This window comes from Pleuronectes platessa, chromosome 14 (genome assembly GCF_947347685.1).
Source record: "Pleuronectes platessa chromosome 14, fPlePla1.1, whole genome shotgun sequence".
Classification (NCBI taxonomy): Eukaryota; Metazoa; Chordata; class Actinopteri; order Pleuronectiformes; family Pleuronectidae; genus Pleuronectes; species Pleuronectes platessa.
In genome coordinates, this window is record NC_070639.1 from 12308261 (window position 1) to 12331359 (window position 23099).

At 40.8% G+C, this 23099-nt stretch overlaps 2 protein-coding genes and 1 pseudogene across 6 annotated transcripts in view; 2 read left to right on the plus strand and 1 right to left on the minus strand.

Annotated features, from left to right (window-relative positions):
• zmp:0000001200 (dedicator of cytokinesis protein 9) overlaps positions 1-7681 on the plus strand; it is a 72991-nt gene extending 65310 nt beyond the window's left edge. For 3 of the 5 annotated variants that reach the window (XM_053439492.1, XM_053439494.1, XM_053439493.1), the window contains exons 43-53: positions 36-251; positions 498-555; positions 699-805; positions 1072-1194; positions 1297-1410; positions 3197-3343; positions 3434-3644; positions 4340-4530; positions 4627-4727; positions 4876-5014; positions 6561-7681. In XM_053439492.1, the coding sequence (XP_053295467.1) occupies positions 36-251; positions 498-555; positions 699-805; positions 1072-1194; positions 1297-1410; positions 3197-3343; positions 3434-3644; positions 4340-4530; positions 4627-4727; positions 4876-5014; positions 6561-6686 (1533 nt within the window). In that variant the 3' untranslated portion in view covers positions 6687-7681. Of the gene's footprint in view, positions 1-35; positions 252-497; positions 556-698; positions 806-1071; positions 1195-1296; positions 1411-2576; positions 2607-3196; positions 3344-3433; positions 3645-4339; positions 4531-4626; positions 4728-4875; positions 5015-6560 lie in introns of all 5 variants that reach the window. The other 2 variants (XM_053439491.1, XM_053439495.1) reach the window with 1 other exon arrangement.
• Positions 7682-8688: 1007 nt separating this feature from the next.
• On the plus strand, positions 8689-16437 carry slc15a1a (solute carrier family 15 member 1a). Its single transcript, XM_053440633.1, has 21 exons — positions 8689-8843; positions 9707-9848; positions 10680-10799; positions 10898-10997; positions 11282-11372; positions 11508-11591; positions 11707-11789; positions 11888-11974; positions 12070-12159; positions 12246-12290; positions 12379-12411; positions 12503-12591; positions 13056-13137; positions 13291-13410; positions 13557-13694; positions 13795-13841; positions 13985-14092; positions 14187-14298; positions 15304-15441; positions 15623-15730; positions 15902-16437. Exons 1-21 carry the CDS (start codon positions 8837-8839, stop codon positions 16142-16144), a joined length of 2067 nt encoding a protein of 688 aa, XP_053296608.1. The 5' UTR covers positions 8689-8836; the 3' UTR covers positions 16145-16437.
• A 2317-nt stretch (positions 16438-18754) lies between these two features.
• Positions 18755-20339, minus strand: LOC128456252 (bromodomain adjacent to zinc finger domain protein 2B-like; annotated as a pseudogene).
• Positions 20340-23099: the final 2760 nt, after the last annotated feature.

The window sequence follows — 23099 nt, forward strand, 5'->3', positions numbered from 1 at the left end:
CACCACAACTGGCTGCTCTATTTGCTCCACAACAGAACACGGCGTTCCCGTCGGATGTGAAGGACCTGACCAAGCGCATCAGGACGGTTCTGATGGCCACGGCTCAGATGAAGGAGCACGAGAGGGACCCGGAGATGCTGGTGGACCTGCAGTACAGCCTGGCCAAGTCCTACGCCAGCACGCCCGAGCTACGCAAGACCTGGCTGGACAGCATGGCCCGAATCCACGTGAAGAACGGAGACCTGTCCGAGGTGTGTGATGAGAGACGCTGCTCGGTCTGTGCTGTTGAATAGGTTGAGCTTTTATTTTAAAGTGGGATAAAGTAGCTTTTGATTTGTTTCTCATATTCGGTTTCTCTGTTTTCAAATATCAAGTACTTACTTACTTTGAATCCGGTTTATTATGCATTGATGTTGTGGTTGATACTGGCATGTTGCATGATTAGTAATATCACCATCACTTTGCTTATCTGAATTAAATGCTCTCTTTGTTCTCAGGCGGCCATGTGCTACGTGCACGTTGCAGCGCTCGTGGCAGAATACCTGCGGAGAAAAGGTGTGGTAATAATCCATTTCTCTTAAATGCCACAGAGCAGCATGTCCAGTATTTTATCTATATAGAAATGGTACAAATATTTTCTTATTTTGTCCTAAGAAAGTTTTTGAACTTGTACGTTAAAACCCTGTCTTGTCTTGCAGGCATGTTCAAGCAGGGCTGCTCAGCTTTCCGTGTGGTGACTCCAAACATCGATGAGGAAGCAGCGATGATGGAGGACGTCGGCATGCAGGACGTCCATTTCAATGAAGTACTTCATTTTGCCATAGGACATATTGAAATATATTTCTTGTAAATGTTTGATCAATGTTTAGGCACTTTTTGCTGTCCTCAAAAATATTATCAATATTTTCTTCGTAAGAAAATTAAATCAGGCATTTTTACAGATGTCTGTCTGTGCACGTAGATGTAAACTTGTAGTCATCACATTTGGTCATGATAGAGGAGGAATTTTCTTATCAGACACTTTTTTTTTTAAAGCTAAATTCCCATTCGTCCCTGCTCCTGTTCCCTCAGGATGTCCTAATGGAGCTTTTGGAGGAGTGTGCGGACGGACTGTGGAAAGCCGAGCGTTACGAGCTCATCTCCGACATCTACAAGCTCATCATTCCCATTTATGAGAAGCGCAGGGACTTTGAGGTACGAAATTGTGTCATCTGGAAATGATGTTTTCCCCTCTAATGTCCCCTCGGCCCATAACCATTAGCATGTACAGATTCTAACCGGGTTATTTTTACACAGAAACTGGCGCATCTATATGACACGCTGCATCGTGCATACAGCAAAGTCACAGAGGTCATGCACACGGGCAAGAGGCTGCTGGGCACCTATTTCAGAGTGGCCTTCTTTGGACAGGTGAGTTTGAATCTCAAGCTACACTAGAAAGGTTATGTGTTAGATAAATACATTTTCCTAAGTCTCACGATTATCTAATTTATGTGTTAACAAAAGAGCACAGCCATTAAATTGCTGCTGCTGGTTTGGCAAAGTAATTCACGCTCCACACAGGGGCTGTTTTTATCTTTAAGAGCATGACCACATGCTGTGGCATTTCTAATTCCCCCTCTCTGCTTCCCATCCTCTTTGAAGGCAGCGGTAAGTTGTGCAGTAGCCCTCGCTTGCTTTTCTCCAGAGTGTGTGTGTGTTGTCGGTGCTGCTGTGATCCATTGCACTTTGTCTCCTCGATCGTAGTTTGCTGCTTCCAGTTACAGTAACAATCGAGCCCCATCTTCCGCTTGATGTTTTTTGGGACTGCGTTGCATGGCACCTGTCCACTTCTCCACTCATATCGGTGTTTTCTGCTTTCGTGTTACAGATCTAAGTGTGTAAGAGTTTAGTAGTGACTCTTGTTTTTATTAGAAATTTTAGAAATTATTCATTGGGTGTGGTTACCTCTTCTTCTGTACTCTGATGCCGTTTCTGACATGAACTGCAGGAGGATGTCCGCATTATTGTGTCCAGACTTTCTGTGGAGTTTGACTTTCACAAATGAACAACGCAGGGATCTTTGAAGAGTTCACCCGAGGGGTGGGGCAGCAGGCAGAGGCAGGACGAAGAGTATAAATCCTGCTGTGGAGATCACGTGTTTTATCTTTGCTCTACATCGGTATCGACCCTTATCAAAAGCTCTCTTAGCATTTAGTCGATGTCTCCGCTTTTCATCATGAGATATTATGTTTTCTTTTAATTTTTTTAATTATTTTTATGTGTCTCGTGAAGAACCGTCATCAACACGCCTGCATGTTTGCAGTGACTCCTCCTCCGGATCTCCTGCTGTGTTCTATAATTGGCTCATTTGTACATTCTTCAAAGTTCCCATTAAGGGGCTGGCATAAGAACGTTCACAGAAAGTCTGGAGCCCCGTCACTCTGAAGTTTGTGTTTCCACATACAGCCCCTTCAGTGCATGTCTGAAAGCAGCTATAGAGAATCAACATATCCATGTATGTCTTAAAAAGGGTTACATTTATAATTTATGCATGAAATAATGATTTCACTCTCTGTTGTCCACACACCTTGTAGCAGTACCAGTTTACTGACTCAGAGGCTGAGGTAAATCAGTGTGAAAGCAGCCGGACAGTCTGCAGTGATGTTTTAGGCTGTGGTGTTTGTGCTCCTTCGCTAATGGCCGTCGCTGTGTTGCTTATCGTCCAGCCCTTTAACTCCTCCTCTGCTCTAGCCTCAGTGCTGTTTCCAATCATAGGATGAAACCCCTCTAACGGGCTAATAGCAGGATTCATCTCTCACTGGGGGAATGCATGGCTTCACCTCATTGGTTCAGGGGACTTTTCACCGTTCAAGTACAAGAAACGGATTAATCTCAAGTGTTCCCACTGACGGTGTGAAGTCCATGCCCCCCCCCCCTCTCTGTCCTCTGGTTTTGTCTCACATCTCATTGAACTGACACTAGTTGTAGTTTTGTGTTTTCTTTATGCTTAGCCCTTTAGATAGAGGCTTGTGTATTTGTGGAGTCTGACAGAACTTTTCAGACCAGAACTTTTTTTACCATTTTATATAACAAACTGTCATAATGACTCCCGCTCACAACCCTTGTGTGGTTTGACGTGGCACTGTTTGCTTCTTTTTAGATAAAGATACAGATAATTGTTCGTGCATTCATGGTCTGTTCGATGTTTCTTCAGGGCTTCTTTGAGGATGAAGACGGTAAAGAGTACATCTACAAAGAGCCCAAATTCACGCCCCTGTCTGAAACATCTCAGCGGCTGCTCAAACTCTACTGTGACAAGTTCGGTCAGGAGAACGTGAAGATGATTCAGGACTCTGGAAGGGTGAGACTTTCTCCATATTTAATTTGTGCCACGGACGTTTCCACAACCTGGTATGGATCTCTTGTAATGACATATGCTTATTTTTTGCAGATTAATCCCAAAGACTTGGATTCAAAGTATGCATACATCCAAGTGACTCACGTGACCCCTTACCTGGAGGAGAAGGAGCTGGTGGACAGGAAGACTGACTTTGAAAAGAGCCACAACATCCGTCGCTTCGTGTTTGAGATGCCTTTCACCATATCGGGCAAAAAGCAAGGCGGCGTGGAGGAGCAGTGCAAACGCAGGACCATACTAACCAGTACGTAACCCTGTGGGTTGGTGTGGCAGTGGAACATCAGAGGGGAAACACTGTTAACTGTTACAATACCACAACATTTTAGACTTGCGAGGGAAATAAAAAAATATATATTTGTATTATTTTGCTCCTAAGATTTTGTTTGCCTGACCTTTCCTGTGGCAATGTCTTTCTATTACTACAGCTATGATTACTGTTTAGATTATTAGGGGTATTTTATCAGAGTTCACAAACTCATTATGTCGTTGTGTGACTCTTTAACCCTTCTAGTAAAACATAGCTGTAAAACAACATGTTGGTAACTTCTTCATCGAATAACGTCACTAATCTAAAAAGTGAAATACGTTATTTTTACATATGTTTTTTTCAGATTTTCCTCTCAAAAGAGCAAATATGTAGAATCCTGTCACATGTGCCTCAGTTGTCACGCATGACAATACTTCCTGTGCATGAGTGGATCTTGATTAGATTCTCGACATGTCAGCCGTTTGTCAAGGACCTTTCTAATCACGGCTTTATTGTTTTACAGTGCAACACTTCCAAAGGTTCAACCTTATCTTCTTATCGTCATTATCTGAGAGCTTTGAAAGGATGTCCAGTACATTCGAGTGGATCCTGAGTCGTAAAACATGCAGAACGATTCCAGAGCTGAGAAGCAAACTGTTAACTCCTCTCCTCATTGTGTCTCTGTCCCGCAGCCACACATTGCTTCCCATATGTAAAGAAACGTATTGCAGTGATGTATCAACACCACACTGACCTGAGCCCCATCGAGGTGGCCATCGACGAGATGAGCAAGAAGGTGGCTGAGATCCAGCAGCTCTGCTCCTCCAGTGAGGTGGACATGATCCGCCTGCAGCTCAAACTGCAGGGCAGCATCAGTGTCCAGGTGCCTGCTTGGAAAAACACTTACACAAACAGGAAATACCTCATGAAATTATCATGACAACAAAATATTTAACCTGGCTACCACATCTTCCTGCAGGTAAATGCAGGGCCGCTCGCATATGCCCGAGCTTTTCTGGACGACGCGAGCGCCAAAAAAAATCCTGAAAACAAGGTGAAACAGTTGAAAGAGGTCTTCAGGTGAGATGTCAATGGTTTTGTGTGTGTGTGTGTGTGTGTGTGTGTGTGTGTGTGTGTGTGTGTGTGTTTGTGTGTGTGAAAAGTTTGATCAGGTTGGTGTAAATTTCCTCCCTCCTTTTAACACCTGTTTACATGAATTCCCGAGCAGGCATTTTGTGGAGGCGTGTGGCCATGGCCTAGGCATTAACGAGCGCCTAATCAAAGAGGACCAACAGGAGTATCATGATGAGATGAAAGCCAACTATAGAGACCTTGCCAGAGAGCTGTCCATCATCATGCATGAGCAAGTAAGTACATCACTGCTCTGGCCACAGCTACTTAGCACAAGTACGGCTGTAATTACTGTCTGCATCACTAATGTCACGGCTGAAATCTGCCTCAGAGACGGGTTTTGGCAAGTGAAGTGTGTGATAATGAGATATCTCACGTTTTTTGGATAACACCATTCTCTGTTTTTCCCCTTTGCTGACATGAGCAGATTGAATGGTAATACAAGAAGCATGAGAATGATATAACAAACTGAACTGTTGATTGTTGGTCCAGCCAGACACATGATCTCAGATATCTATTGATAGTGGAATTTTCATTTCAAGCAGATCTTGAGGTTTAAGTAGTGACCCAACACTTTTAGATTTCTGCAACATATCTTTAATCTGACCTTTTGTATCTGGTTAAAGCAGAACTCTTAATACTTTCATTTATTGTTGTATTAAAACTGGGTAATAGTAATGCCCTCTAATCTATCCTGCCTAATATAACAAAACAAAATAGTAAAAAAAAAATTCTAATTCTAAAGTCCATCCCTTGACCTTAAATAAGACTGAAAATATATGACAGTTAACAGATTAGATCAGAGATCACCGGCCTTATCTTTTCACAACAGCAATAAATAAGAGCTCAGCTACACGTTCAGTATTCTGACACGTCATAGCCGACATGTCCACTCTCTGTCAGGAAAAGTTCACCTTTCTCTACCACTAGCAATCAGAATCTAACTGGCTAGACCAACATTTACTTCTGCACTTATCTCTTTGCGTTAATGTGTGTTTTTGCATGTGTTTACAGTGTTCACTCTATGTGTGCATGTGCATATAGTACATTTGTACTTGTATAGACAGTATACTGTATGTACTTGCATCGGAATCTGTGTCATTGAGCAATTACTTTTGTCTTTGTGTACGTGACTTACACAGATATTGATGGTTTTCTATACGCACCGGTGGTTTTTATGTATTTGTTTTATGTTTTTAAGGGTTTCTTAATTCCCAACTTATTCAGATTCTTCACTTTCTTGCAGAGAGTCAGATGAGAAAGTTGACACTACTCTCAAATTGTATCTGTGTGCGTAAATGTGAAGGTACAGGCTGCAGCGACTTAGCTTAGCACAAATAATGACAGCAGGGGGAAGAGCTTGGCTGACTGTGCAAATGTGACGGAAATAGCCCACTGGCACATTTTCAGGTGGAGTGAAAGAACAACAAAGAGTGGTTTTACCAGTAGTGGGGATTGTGTATTTCTTGGCTGGAAGCAGTTAACAGAAAATACTTATTTACCAGGCAAGTTAGGAATCCCGGCCAACACAGGCAAGTCAGAGGCGCATGTTTTGTACAGATAATCAAAAACATTTAATCTAAATCAGTCTTCGAGGCACTGAAAGGTGGGAGTTTCTATTTCATCCTTAAAATGTATAAAGAGGAATTGATCTTCTCATCTTACTTTCTGCAAGAAATCAAAAATGTCAAACTATTCCTTTAAATATGGGCCTGGTTTCACAGTCATTCACGTTCTCGTTGATCCAAACGAATCCCTCATTCCTCCTCCTCTTTCCTTCAGATCAGTCCTGTGGAAGATGGCATGAAGAGCGTTCTTCCAGACTCGCTTCACATCTTTAACGCTATCAGTGGCACGCCAACCAGTGCCACCATCCAGGGCATCCCCAGCTCTTCCTCTGTGGTGTGATACGGAGCTGGGTGACCCTTGACCTCAGCGCCCCCCACACCAGACATGCGTGTGAATCCATGCGGTCACTACCAAACCTGAATCCTGCATTTTCTTCTGTCCGCTCAAAGGAGGCACCGACGAGGGCACAGACAAATCCAACTCTTATCAGTGGACCATGACCAAGGCACTGGACCTTTTTAATTAATACAGTACGTGTGGAAACTGGATGTGCTCGGTGTGGCCAATTTAATTTTCCTGGACAAACATTGCGGTTGAGGCACGAGCCCTGAGCAGGAAACCCCGCGTCATCGCCACACAGCACAAACCTGTTGTCTCCTTCCCATGAGAACACTGGGCAGTTTTTCTACAGAGAAATTCACGTTGGGCTCTTTCATATGCATGTCATTACAATACACCCGCTCAACAGCCCATTGTTTTGTTTATTTTGATAATGTTACACATTGTGTTTTTAATGTGCAGTATTCCACTTTTATAAGCCACTGTATTGATGTCTTGATGAACAGTATACACTGCATACATCGATGCTCATCTACCTGCACATGAAGCTCTGTTTCTACCGGTGTGCAGTTTGAAAAAGGGCCTCCTGTGTTTAGAATTCAACCTTAAGTCACTACAATGTCTTAGAGTGAAAGAGTTTTTAAATATGTAAAGCCATTTCGTACAAAAAAAGTATATTCCAAGTTGTTTTTAATGTATATAAAAAAAGGAGTGTGTGCAATATTTGCAAAGTTTCTTGCTGTGTGGGGCTTATACACTGTAAAGACATGTTCACCTTCTTGCCAAAGCAATGAGGTGTGGAACCAAAAACTTTGCCTACTGTGGGAGTGATATGAGGCTTTTACCATTGTAGTGTTCAAATGTTCTATAAATTGTTTTATATTTGGGCGACAATGGTTTTATAAAAAATGTATTTAACACAAATTCACTGTTCTGCTGTAAACAGATGTTCCTTTATGCTTTTCTTTTAAATAAAATGCACTCATTTCTCTGCACTTGTTCTCATGCATCCTTATTGATTTACTGCTTTATTAAATGTGTTGTTTTGTGAGCTCACTCTTACATCTGCTTCAGGTCTAAAGTTCTTGGGAATTCATACTTTCTTTTAATGAGATGTCCGTGAGAGAACAGAGCAGACTTCCTATCTGCTGTATCACGTGTCCACAGCCATCGTAAAAGCAACACAGTCAGCAGTGTGACAGACGGATCAAGGTGCTAATAAGAAGCCATATTACAAGAAACACTCCCACTGCCACTGGTGAAGAGTGAAGGATAAACTATCAGCTGCTCCCTGCAGGAGTCAAAGGAATATCTACTTCTACAACTGCAGCATAGAGCAGCTGAATTCTCACTAAGACACCATGGCGGGTGAGTTTGTGTGTACAAATACTAAGCAGCTTGAGCATGAGGAAAATATACACATATCGTCTCTTTTCTTATTATTTAAATTTCATCTTGTGTGCAGATAATGAGGAGGATCCCAAGAAGGGGAGGCAGAGCAGAGGAACGGTAAAGTACCGATTCGTCAAATGATGTCTACCTCGTTTTTATTCGCTCAGTGAAATGATATGATAATCGTAACAATTAAGCAACCAGCCTCAATATCTTACACCTATGGGTACTGTTTACTTTGCAGATAAAGATTTAAAATCTAAATATGTTAATTATATAAAACAGGATGTTTTACTCAGAGGTGCTGTACTTTTTTTAGGTTAAGCAACTACAATTATTTAATAACTTAGCAAAATGTAATCAATAACAATTAACAATGTATGATATGAGTCACAATAAAACTTTATTGATCTGAAGGAGGAGTCACAAACTATACGCAGGAGTAAAATAGACCTAATTCAAGTCATAACAACTTTATCAACTGCAGCATTTAAGTTCCAAAGGAATGCAGCAGTACTCGCCACTGATTCATATTATATACATTATTCTGAAATTGACCATTTTGAATTTTGGTGTAAATACCTTTAGAGTTTTGAATTCACTTTATATTTTTACCTATTTACTATTTCTACTGTAGCAACGTTTAACACAATGCTGCCGTTTGATTTGTCCACCAGAGCAAAGAGGTGTGTGGCTACCCACTCAGCATCTTCTTTATCGTTGTGAATGAGTTCTGTGAGAGGTTCTCATACTATGGAATGCGAGGTGAGAATATTTCTTTCTACAAACTAAACCATGTGATTTATTATGTAACCATGACAACATAACTGTCGTCTCTCGCCTTAATTAACCACAGTTTCATGATTCCTAGATAAATATGGCAAAGTTCCATAATAAAAGGAATTCATGGTTATGCAAGGCAAAGACAAAACATATCAACCTGCAGATAGGGGCACTAGATCAGGAAATGTCTATTTGTGTTGTCAAAGACACAGGAAACAATATATGCAAAGGTTGGAAAGAAGGCAGAGATAAGGCTTGGCCGGGGGACAAGTTCAAGTTCAGGTTATTGTGGGAAAAGGACAATCCAAGAGGAAACAAAGACCCACACAGTATATTAGACCCAACTGGAACTCAATCTAACTCAACATTACTGTACTAAGCTACCTCCAAGGTCATATGGTTCAATTTTGGAGTCTTTTAACTTTATCATTTTTGGGACTGTTTGGCACACTTTTGAATTTTATTGTGTTGTACTGGCAGGTATTTCTATTAGTTCCTATTAGTTTGGCCACAATGAGGGCAAGGTAAATAACAGAAATACCTCTCTGTATAATACACGTCCTTTAACAAACTGCAGCATCCAAGATGATCATAGTCAAACCAGTATATCATAGTTATATTAACTTCTCTATCCTGTTTAAAAACTAAATGAAGATTATAATTTCTATGAAGGTAATATTAATTAAATTAACTGGAGAAAAGAGAATTTTGTTGTCTGGTTTGTATAGCTTGTTTGATATTTCATGTACAACACTAAATCTTTTGAGAGTTGATACTGTGCGTTAGATTGATAATTGTTTTCATACAAACTAGAAGAAACCTACTTCTTCTCTGCCTGTCCACAGCTGTGCTTGTGCTGTACTTCAAGTACTTCTTGCAATGGGATGATGACCTGGCCACTTCCATCTACCACGTCTTTGTGGCTCTCTGCTACCTCACCCCAATCCTCGGGGCCATTGTGGCCGACTCCTGGCTGGGAAAGTTCAAGTGAGTTTTTGTCTCATGTTCTTTCAAAATTTAAATGAATGCTCGCTTTACATTCAAGGGCCATTTTAATTTCAATAACAACCTTTGAGGGTCAAACTTAGTTATTGAACACATATATTACAATAACCTTTCTAAGGTGATGGCTGGGACGAGACATCTGATGTCAAATGGTAGTGATGATGATGATTCTACTTACACTTAGTTCGGTCCGTTTTGAGTGGCACCGAGTCTTTGAAAGAGTCAGTTTTGTAAAGAACTGAATACAGTAGTATGGACCAAACCTCAGAGCATGACTCCTCAGAATGGAAGATCCGGTTAATAGAACTCAACTAGAGGAAGGTTGTTGTACTGTAGCTTTGAGCTTGTCGTTGCTTTGCAGCTCAACGATTTCCCAATGTAGGTTGTCAGACACATTAGCTTTCTCCCTATCGAGCAGTTTAGCAAATATTTTTTGTTCCTTTTTTTTTTACTTTTCATGTCCTTAACCTCTCACCAAGTGCTTTAAGCAGATTTTCAAGCTCAATAGGATATTCAGGTTTCACTGTGGGCTTTTTTTCTTGCAAAATTAGAGTCTGAGACTCTATTGATGCAGTGGTTAGCACTGTTGCCTCACATGGAGACGTTTCCTGGTTAAAGTTTGGCCGGGGCCTTACTGGAAGGAGTTTACAAGTTCTCCTCGTGTCTGTGTCTGAGGACTCCAGGTTTCTCACACAGTCCAATTAGTGCCTTTTTCAAAAAGCTGCAATACTTCATTAGTGTAGTGGTACTTTGGCATAAGGATAAGATAGTACTTCATTCACCATTGCTTTATTTTTCCTCTCTCTCCCTCAGGACTATCATCTACTTGTCCATTGTCTATGCGATTGGTCAGGTTACGATGGCTGTCAGTGCGATCCATGACATCACTGACACAGACAGAGATGGGACACCAAACAACCTGACCTTTCACATGTGAGTTGCTGTGATAACAAGGACATTTGGATAAGCAGTTTTCTTCACGTATTTCTATGAACTTCCTTGCTCATGCAGATGTTCCTCTTTCCATTCAGTGTGTTGTCTATGTTGGGTCTCTTCCTCATCGCTCTGGGCACAGGTGGCATCAAACCTTGTGTGGCTGCCTTTGGTGGAGACCAATTCAATGACAACCAGGTTAGAAGATTACTCCAATCTTGAGCTGAGGTTTATTCCAACATCCAAATATAGGCAGGAATGCTATAATACCTAATCTATAGAAGTAGTCTCAAAAACCTCTGCATGCTCACAAAGACAGTGACAGTGTGGTGGTGTATAGAATGTATAAATTCAACCTCTGGGAACAATGAATAGATTACCTAAGTTATGGGACCAAAGTTGTTTACATTGACATAATATCCAGCATTGCATTGCATAACATGTTCGCACTTGACAGTTCACTGACATATGTCTATGCGCAGGAAAAGCAAAGGAGAACTTTCTTCTCCGTCTTCTACCTGTGCATCAATGGTGGAAGTCTCCTGTCAACCATTATCACTCCAATCCTCAGAGGTAGATATAAGCAGGATATAAAGTTGAGAACAAACAGTGCCATGATCACGAGTGTATGTAATTATCGTTGATATCAGTGCTTGAATGTGAGTGAAATTGAGATTTTGACTGAGTTACCAATGTCTCCATCTGCAGCTCAGACCTGTGGCATCTTCATTAAGGAGAAGTGTTACTCTCTGGCCTTCGGCGTCCCTGCAGCACTGATGGTGGTTGCTCTGTGTACGCTTTAACACATGAAGACACTGGAATTCTTTTCATAATTCAAAAATATATAATGGTTTGGAACAAATACTCTACATTGATACCATTGTTTTGCCTGTGACGCCCCTAACAGTGGTGTTTATCAGTGGGAGCGGTATGTACTACAAAGCTGAACCAGAGGGAAACATCATGCTGGATGTGTGTAAATGCATTGGGGTAAGTCTGGTTTACACGACACATTTATATTTGCGTGAACCATCAGCGGTTCTTAACGTTTCTAAAAACATGTTTTTCTTTCACTTATTCCTGAGCAGTTTGCAATTAAAAACCGCTACAGGCACAGAAGCAAACGATACCCAAAGAAGCAGCACTGGATGGACTGGGCTGAGGCTAAATATAGCGTATGTTTCATTTAAGTTAATTCTATAAAGTGACTAAAACTTTATCTTTTGTCAAAAAGAAATAACTGTTCACATTCTGTCTTTCTGTGATGTAGAAACTCCTTATTGCTCAAATCAAAATGGTGCTGAAGGTCCTGTTTTTATACATCCCACTGCCAATGTTCTGGACCCTGTTTGACCAAAAGGTACCTCAGTTATTTTACTTCCTCAAAGGCAGTGTCATTGTGGAAACTATATGGAAACTATGCTTAATGTTGCATCTCTCTTAAAGGGTTCTAGATGGACTCTGCAAGCCACCAACATGGATGGAGACTTTGTACGTATGGAGATGAACCCAAATCTTAATATATTCTTATTAACTATAGCAAAGTGATCCTGTTCTAATGATTTTGTTGTGTCTGCAGGGGTTACTGGTGATACAGCCTGATCAGATGCAGGTAAGTTAAGAGTCTTTATCATGTTTGCTTAAACTGAGCTGCCGGATTTTATCGGAGAAGATTGTCATTGTGCGATGTATGTGTTTAAAAGACTGTCAACCCCATCCTGATCCTGACTCTGGTGCCCATCATGGACAGTGTCCTCTACCCTCTGATCAAAAAATGTGGCCTGAACTTCACGTAAGTTTTCCTGAAGCTGAGTCAGACAGCCACAAGTCACAATACAGTGCTCTTCATTATGTCATATGGATTATTTAACATTGATGGGATTATTTGATAGCATTTACTTTTAGTTCAACAACATGGGGAAATGTGATTGGATTTCTCCACGTTACAGCAAATTGTCCCTTTTACTCTTTTGATGAATAAAAAAACAAGAAAAAAGCCGGCTGTTTTCCCATGTTTCAGTCTTATTGTTAAGATATGCACATTTTCAGAAAGAAGGTAAATATGTGTGTCGCACTATCCCTTGAACTAACCAATAAAACTACAAAATGAAGCGTAGTAGAAAAAGAAGCATCATCAGACAGTTGAGGTTCAAACGGTGATCAAGCCGAGCGACAACAGCCACATCGATGTAGAAAATGTTGATTTCACAGTGATTATCTAATGACCAATGAGGGAACTTCATGTTAACTCAACAGACCTCTGAGGAGAATGACAGTGGGGATGCTTATGGCAGCTATAGCTTTTGTCTGCGCTGCTCTGGTTCAGATTCAAATCGATGTAAGTACATACCAATTACTACTCATCTCCATATGCACTGAAAAATACACACCAGCTCAGCAATTCATTTATTTTTTTACCTTATAATTAGTATTACAACTAACAAGTATTACTTCTCGAGATTATAACAAGGACGTCTTAACTTGTTTTCAGACAACGTTACCGACCTTCCCATCAACCTCCCAGAGTCAGGTGAAATTACTCAACATGGGCTCTAATCCAGTCTCAGTTAGGTTGCCTGGCAAAGATGCACTGACTCTTCCCGCAGCTCAGGTATGTCTTCTTATCATTACCTGTATCATGAAACTTTGATTAAAAGTGGAGTTTAAACTTAAAGAAAATCAGTTGCATGAACCCAAATCCCCACTGGACACTGTCCCTGGTGTTTGCACATTTACAGTAAGCTCTTTGTTTTGCAGGCCAGTGAGGAATTCTTCACATTTGAAGCAGGAAACACCAGTGTTTCAATTGGAGAAGTGACAAAAAATATTTCCTTGGCAAATGGAGCACGACAAACTCTTCTCATTCCCTCAAACATCTCTGAGGAATGGGTACTGGTTAGTGTGACAAACAAAACACTCACAAAACAATGAAAATTAAGACACAAGGATATCTTTCAATAATGATTAAATAAATCAAAACCGTGCTTTTTTTCAGTCTGATGGTTTGACTTCCAAACCACAAGAGGGCAACAATGCAATTCGGTAAAGTATTTAATCTAAAATAAATGAACAATCAATTGATTAGTTGACCGACAGAAAATTGTTGAAAAGGATTACATGTATGGTGTTCAATGTTTTTTCTAAAATGTCCTGTTTTTAATATTTTTGTTTTCTCAAAATTGTAGATTTATAAATGGAATGAATACATCAGTGAATGTATCGACATCGGCGGCCAACTTTGGAATAATTGAGCCATCATACTACTCAAACTACTCCAATATAAAAAACGGAATGTAAGGATCGTTGTTTTAACCTTCACTGATTTCCCCCAAAAAAATTCAAACCACAATACACTTTACTAGACAAATTATCTTTTTCTAATTTCAGGATCCTGTTCAAAATATCGAGTGGTTCACAGTCGTGTGAATATAGCAAAGAGTTTGGATATGGAAGTTCATACACTTTCTTTATCCCCGGCACTTTGGTCTTTGGACCCACTGTAAGTGTTGCATATGATTCCTGATATCATGAATTACAGTCGGCTTTGCAGTGTCATCCTACTGTGTTGAATGTCATTGCAACATAATTCGCTAAACCTTCATACAAAATCCCTTCTTGCTTATTCTATTTATTCCAATTTATTAAGAACAGTTGAGTTATATCTTACTTCATTCATAATTTGTATCTGTAATATTTTAGAAAGCTGAATTAACATAGGTAAAACAAATCTTATGCTGATTTTTCTATTTTTGACCTATTGAGTTGAATTGTTACTCAGCATTCCTCTGCACCCCACAGCTCCATCGTTGTTCAAATGGTTTTAAAATCACATTCAGTTTTCTCCAATGTGTAACTTCACCAACAAGGGAACTGCAGTTTATTATGAGTCACTCCCATACACTGTCCTGGTTTGATAGATATTCCTTAATGAGCATAAATCCACTGCTGAAAAAGTTCACCAACAAATGTAATCCTTACTCCTATATTTAAGTATAATTTGATTGAAACAAGTTCGATGCCCAGTTGTCATAAAACCTTACAGCTTCAATGTTTTGACCCATTTTTCAAGATGTATATCTCATGAGGGTATGAATGGGGTTGGGGTGGCCACGGGCAGTGTTGAGAAGGCATTAAGTATTAGCTCTAAAAGTCTAGTTTGTATGAAATGTTGCCTAAACACATTCGCATCAAATCAAAATCCAAAAGGTTCATAGCTGTTGAAAACTCCCACACTGGAAAACAGGGTTCAAAGCTTGTTGACATAGCTGGGGAGAGGCGTATAATAATTTAAATATGAGGACAATGGAGTGCAAATCACCTCTCTCCCCTCTGCACAGCTGGACAATCAAAGCTTGAAGTGGGAGTGAAAATGTCAATTCCTTGTTTTCTTAAAGTGACAGAAAAGTTCCAACATAGACTTTAATTGTACAAACAGGCAACTACAAATGTGTGTGCTCCGGCAGTTATTATAACTACGGCTATTAAGATTGATTTCTTATTTTAGTGCCAGGAGTCCATTACTGCGGCAGAAGACATCAAGCCCAACTCGGTTTCCATGGCCCTGCAGATCCCACAGTACTTCTTTATTACTGTTGGTGAAGTGATGTTTTCTGTAACTGGTCTGGCGTTCTCCTACTCACAGGTAATTGTGTTAGAGCGGTTTTCACAAATTTTTTCCAACGCTGCAACTTCCTAAAGAGAGTCAAGGACACATCGATTAGAATATTAAATGTTGTTGTCTATTTCCAAATAATAGTTCTCGTTAATGTCCTTTGTTTGTTGTCTTTATTTAAATTAATTTTATGTATGTTTCTATTTGAAAGGCGCCCAGTAACATGAAAGCTGTGCTGCAAGCCGGCTGGTTGTTCACTGTTGCTATCGGTAACTTCATCGTACTGATTGTGGCCGAGCTTGCAAAGCTTCCCAAACAGGTAAACAAAAAATACTTTCACTTGTTTAACTAATCATCAGCGACTCAATAGTTCTAGTATATATATATATATATATATATCAGACATGTGTGTATTTTTGTGTCATATAATGACAATAACACATGATGATGCATTAATATGTCCCCTTGTCTCTTACCTGCTCTTTTTAAGTGGGCGGAGTACATCCTCTTTGCCTCCCTCCTGGTTGCAGTGTGCATCATCTTCTCCATCATGGCCTATTTCTACACCTACATGGACCCCACAGAAATTGAGGCCCAGTTCAAGAAGAACGATGACGACGATGCCGATGACGATAAAAAAACGACAGAGGTTGAGATGGTCAGGAGAGACTCGGATGACAGTCATGATGATAGCGATGATGACAGCAATAAAGACAGACAGACCAAAATATGAACGGTCAAGTTATCCATATGTCCATAATTGGATTATATTCAAAGTTTAACATCAACACGAGGGAAATGGTACTCAAATTTTGCCAGTATTGTGTGTTTGTGTCTGTGTGTGTGAAATATTTTATATTCAAATAGTAAAATGATAATGCACACTGAGCTCTTTGTATTAAAAATAAGGAAATAATATGTTAGCTGTAAATTAGGACAAGAGCAGGTAAATGCTATTGTTTTCTAACATTAACATATAATTGGATGTAACTCTTCTTTTATATTTATGTTTACGTTGTACCAAAGTAAAAAATAAAACCAATTTTTGGGTGTGTTTTATCATTAATGAGGCTTTTATTGATATCTTCCTCCAAAGAAGCATATATGAATATAAATATATAAATTGTTGCTCATGCCATTCTTACAGCTGTGAATATCATGTGGCTCCTATACTTTCAGACTGTGTTTTTTCGCAATACATGTGCTTGGCTAATCCTGAATTTCCTATACTGAGAAAATTAGATGGTAGAGAGAGCTTGTACCACTACACAAACAGTGGTCTCCCTGTGGGACTCTGTAATGCATCCCATCAAGGCTGTCATCTCCTACACTGGCTTGCTAGAAATAAGTTTTAAGCGATGACGTTCACTCCTAAATCGTGACCTTGGACATTTTAACTGTGTGTTCTCATCAGTGGAAGGAGTTTGTTCCGATTACACTGTTTGTTTGTTTTTTTGTGTTGTGTTGACTCTTAATCCCAGGATTGCTCATGGGAATCTCTGTAGTGCATATCAAATAATACTTAGCAACAACATCATTTTCAGTAGTACCATAACCCTTCTTAGCACAGACATTTTGATATGTAACATCGAGAAAAAGCTGAGGTATTACTTCTAACACCAGAATTGCACTTAGTGGCGCGCACACCTCCGCTAAGGCCCAACAGCTCCCCTTTAAATTCAATCAAGACACACCAAAACTGTTAACATAGATATCAGTCCTCTTAGTAGACCTGATTTGTTTTTAAATCAAGATCTCAGCAGTGTTTCTTGAGAAATTAACCCAAAATTTGGAAGATGCACTACCTAGTGAAATGTGGCCAATATCAGACTCCAATGTGAACTGGTCATGGCCCTGGTGTGACCCGCCGGTTTGAAGAACAACAAGACTTCCCATCCAGCACGCCGGGGACGGAAGTAAACAAGTAGAAGAAGTCTGTGATAAACATGGAGGCTACAGATGTGAGCGTTTACGGTTTCATTTGTCTCTCGATGCTTTCAGACAATGATCGGTCAAGATACGAGCCCTCAAGTTTTGCTTATAAAGACATGTCACCCCAAATACTTAACCTCACTGTCCTTTCACTGACTTCTTCTGTGGCGGATGTCTTTGCTTTTTCCCCGGGTGACACCCTACCCTTCTCCTGCGCCGCCGAGCAGGTGGCGAGCAGGCCCGCAGAGAAGCAGCAGCATCTCAGCTCGTCTGTGTGCTGCTGCAGAGTGTGGACTAATGTCACCATGATGATGAGGAGGATGAGGAGGAGCAGGAGGTTCACTCACCAGGGGGCGCACACTGATCTAATATGAGACAAACAGCTGATGGGAGCTGTCAGAGGGATGAGGGTGGATGTGGAGCCTCTCAGGAGGAACATGGACGTCCTGTTTCAGCCCAGTTATAACGTGTTTATCTCAGATGTTATCAGTCACATCATCATCAGTCACACAAAGCTCACTTCTTCTTATAGTTTGACCTTCTCTTAGGGAAGGGGTTTTACTACTTGTTACTGAACTCCAAATCAGTTATTATACCTTTAATTATGAAAGTGATCATCAGAGACAAATTGCATCAAGTATGAAAACCTTACACAATCCAGAGTGGCTCTTTTCAGTGGAGCTGTTTTCATCTACTTTACTTTATAACCATGACAATATATTACATTTCATCTGTTGATCATTTATATTCAGAATTATACCCAGGGGCGGCTCTTGGTACAGGCGACACAGGTGGTTGCCTATAGGGCGCAAAATGCCAAGAGGGCGGCACAGAGACTGATTTATCATGAAGTGACACATGCAATGTAAAACAATACAGTAACGTTACACCATCATCCTCTAACCCCGGGGACGTGGCGGCTACAGGCTTGCGTAGATCAGTCACCTGTGAAGACCAGCTTCATTTACCCCTGAACCAGCGGAGAAATGCGCTCCCTGGGCCACAGAGATGAGCCAGCCCCACGCCACTACGCTGCCATGGGTGGAACCAGGACACCAGTGGACACAGGAGACGGGTCAGGCTGTCGTGTCGGCAGGACTTCCACCATCTATTCATTGCACAATATATAACACTACGTAAATTTAAAAACAACCATTTAAAATTAAATATATAAAAAAATTAAATTAAATTAAAAAAACTAATTAAATTAAATAAAATATATTTTTTTTTAATTAAATTTAAAAAAAAGAAGCACATCCTGCGCAGAAGCCCACTGCGCAGAAGCCCGTTGCGCACATTCTGCGCAGAAGCACGTTGGAATTGCGCAGTTTTTTTGTTTGTTTATTTTTTTTAATTTAATTTAATTATATTTCAAATTTTTTCATTTAAATAGTATAACATATTTTTGCAATTAATAGGCCAGTTTGGTTCTTTTGGCAGAGGACCCAGGGCTGTCTAGCTGGTCCCTGCCTCGCTTCCCTCCTCCCAATGCTTGGTTTTGTTCCTTCCTACTCCGGAGGAATTCAGCGTTCTCCTGAAAGACGGGACATAGAAACGACGGGTGAGAAGCCACGTGCAACATATACCGTGCAGATTTATTAAATGAGTGTGGACATTTCTAACAATGAAGATATCATTGGACAGTTGAATAGATTGAGGCTCATTGATCTGCACTGCTTGTGGAATAGGAGATTGTATAAAGTGAAAGACAAGAGAAAAGAGTCTCAGGTTTACTTTAGCCACACAAATGTGGCAGAACCATTTGCCGTCAGGGACTGTGGTGATCTTAGGCCTGTGGCAGTCTGTGTGGCAGCCTTTATCACAGCCGTGACAAAGTAAGAGCAGTTCTTCATTATCCCCCTCTTGACAACGGTGGCAGTCGCTGGCATGGACATAATACAAACAAATATTTGATAGAGAGAGAAAAGAGGCATCACTAACCACTTTCTTGACGGGGCGGTCCCAGTCGATTGATTTCTGCAGCTGCTGAATACAAAGAGACAGCTGAGCCGAGCTGCGGACTTCTCCAAGGGCTTGGTGCCACGAGCTCATCCCAGGAGTCACCTCCTCCTCACTGCTTTGAAGGTTACAGAGAATGAGACTTCAGGGAAATCAGTAAGTAAAGATAAACTGTACATTGCACATTGTGGATGTCGGTACTTCTTCGACTGGGATGCATCATGCAGAGGAAAAAACTACTTATCATACAGACACAGGCACAGTGGTATTATTCTGTCTGATCTGAGGGTTCATTTCTCTGTAACTACCTTCGATCAATGCCCCTCTCCAGCTCTGCCAGTCTCATGACAGCTATATCAAGAGGATTGTTGGGCTGCCGCCACGCATTGTCCTCTTGATAAACTAGATCCTCCCTCTCTGACTGAGGCTCAGGGTGCATCCAGCCCTGAGGGACACAGAGTTGAAATATGGTGTTTGGTGACAAAGTAAGGACCTGTAATCCTATCTGAGCACATACTGGAGAAATAGACTTGAAATTAATCTGGGATATTTGTATTTGTATGAGCTGTAAGTAGACAAACGTTCAGGATACTTTTACCTTGATCTGCAGACCGGCAGAGACGACTCTCCGCTCCAGAGCCTCCACCTGCTGCAGTTGGTGGATGTCAACCTCCATCGCCTGCTCCTCCACACACCAACTCGCCACAGTTTTCTCCCTCACTTGGTGTTTCTCAAGCTTCGCCACATCAAACGCTGCCCCCATAGATACATACAAACAATACAGCAAATGACTGTCTTTGAAAAGCAACATATTTATACATATTAATTTGGGAGCAGGTGACATGAAAATATAAAACAACAGTATGTTTTGTATTAAAGAGAGTTAAAGTGAGCAGAGGAGTTGTGGACACACCATCTTTGCTGTAGGTATAGAGATGGGTCAAAAATTCCATATGTTCCTGGAACTGCTTCTTGAGGGCCTTCTCCCTGATGCCTCGACTGTGGAGCGCCTCCACCAGACTGTGTAGCTCCTGCATGTCTGTCACACGCCACCAACCGTGCAGCATCTCTGCCAACAAAAGAGAGAGGTATTGTCAATAAGCAGCATAAGGCAGTTGTAAAGCTGAGTGACAGTCATCAAAGCATGTATTCCATGACCTTCTGGGCAGGGTATGATCTTTAGTCCAGCATATTTCACTTGTGCCTACTGGCAGTAAGCCATTCTTACCCTTAGGGACAGGCTGAGGACTGGGATAGTCCTGGGTCTTGGCTGCCTCCACAGCAGGGAACAAGGCACCAGGTGGCTTGTCATACAGGGCCTCTGGGGTCTCAAGCCTGTTGACAGTGTTGTTAGTCTTTGTCTTGAGCTGATCGTCCTGTATCTCCTTCATCTCTTCATAACCTGAGTAACATTTAAAAAATCAGCTCAAAGTGCATAACAAACATAACAATTCGAATGTATATTTCAGTATGAGTTTTCACCTTCGCTGCTCTCAATACCCTCAACGAAGATGCCGCCAAATTCTGGGAGGAGCCAGTAACGCCTCTTGTAGCGGTCCTGTCCAATCATATTGGAGTGCTCTGAGTGAGAGGAGTGTAGCAGCTTCTGTTTGATCTGACTCTGGTACTAAAGAGACAGAAAACAGAGGTAGAATGGGATTTGTTTATTTCATCAACTTGCTCATCCTGAGAAAATAATTGTGGGGTAAATTTACCATGCATAGTTTCTCGATCTTCTTCTCGAGCTCCTCCACACTGGCACAGTTCTCATTGTCGTCCTAGATGAAAAGATCTCATCAGTGTGAGGCCAGTGGACTGACTGACATTAACTAAAACAAACACTGATTGAGCCGCTGGCAACAGTAAAAAAAAGCATCATGCTGTTACTGACCTCCTCCTCAAAGATCATTATTTTCTGCCATTCAGATTTTTCCTCCTCCTCGTCATGATCGTCTCCCTTCTCAATCCTCTTGGTGTGGATGCTCCTCAGTCTTTGAACGCAGAAATGTACAAAGGAAAAAATAGATATATATTAATTTATTCACAAAAAGATTTTAAAAACTTTGCACAGAACCTTCTGGTAACAACTCGAGGAAGCATGTTCTCACCTGCGGAGCATTCCCCCTACAGCCGTCTCATCGATCCTCAGGTTCCTCATGTAATCCATCTTCTTGTGGATCTCACTGCAAAGTAACATTGAAAATCATGCTTCAATTCTTAGATTGATACGTTTGCAGCACACTGCAGCGGGCAGGAGATGCTTTTCAAAGTGTTGCTGGTACTAATGAAAGATTAATGAAACATAGTTTGATGCAACCTTTTGAAACTATCCATCAGACCATGATTTGTCATATTATTTTTAATACACCCGTTGTTTCTTCACAATTTGAGCCCTCATGAATAAAACAAGTGACTATTTTCTGCTCTCAGACAAAGAGATTAACTTAAGCTCCAGACACATAATAAACACTTGTTTAAACTGTGCAAGCAATCAACTTTACAAAATAAAAATGGCTCATTCAACCCAAATTTAACAACACTTTAAAAACGTAATTTTGTTATATGTGAATATAAGCAAAAATAAATGAGAAGTGAGATATGTGTGTATTAGAAGGAAATGGATCCCTCACCTGGTCAAAGCTTTACTGCGGCAGAGATCATTGACCAGCACTGACAACATATATGCCTTCTGAGATGGACTGTGGGCCTGAAAAGCTTTAGTCCTGAGACTGAGGGCCAGAACAGCTGACTCTGTCTGATCACAGTGAGCCTCCATGTAAGTCTGCAGGATCTCAGACACATTGTCTCTGTTGATGGCCACATTAGTTAAGTCTTCCCCTAGTAGGGTTTTGCTCTGAAAGAAAACATATTGATAAGTTCAGTCAGTGTGTTTAATAAATGTTTTTTCACCTACTTAGCGTGAAGAGTAAGTCTTTTGTATACTACAATGTCAAACAGAACAGGAACAGAAACCAGTGTGTTCTGACTGGTTAGCAGGGAAGAGGCAGTCTGCTAGTAATAAACAAAACAATGTCAGCTCAGCTTAAATGTGAAACCTGTAAAAAAGTTACCTCTGATCAGTATGAATGTGTGTAAATTGTATAAATACTACACTGACAAGGACTGACTCACCCTGTGACCTGCAGGTATGCCTGGATCCTGTACGGCTGAGGAAATCATGCTGACAAGCAGGTCTTGGACTTTGCCCATACTGCCCCCAGTGTTGAGTAAACCCTCCTGAAGGACACTTAAGTCCAAGTCCATTAAATATTCGAATCCCAGGACCTTTCCAAAGCGGTGCAGAAACTGCAGCACCTTCAGGCAGTCAAATAAGGTGCTTCCTTTCAAGACCAGACCAGGGATTTGAGAGAGCTCCGGAAGACACTGAAGAAAAAAATATGTAAAAAAAACAATGAAACCATCAATTTGTCAAAACATTTAATCTTCATGCCTGTAGTTCCTACAGTGATTATACTGATTTATTTCCGATGTATAAAAACAACAACACATGCCTGGTTGAATTCTCTCCACATACATGTATGATGTATATTCCACAGATGGAGCCTATCTGTGGTAATATGTACGCACTCTGATGTATGGACTCTCTCTGTCTGAATACCTTAAGATCTGATAAACTCATATCTTCTTTTGGCTTCTTTGCCAGCGCCAATCTTCTGAGCTTGAGTTTCCTCTCCTTCCTTAGCTGCTGCCGATGCTGTATCTCCTGCAGCCAAGAGATCGTATTATTCCCGATGATATTGATATTGGTATAAAAACATAAACTAGGAACTAAATTA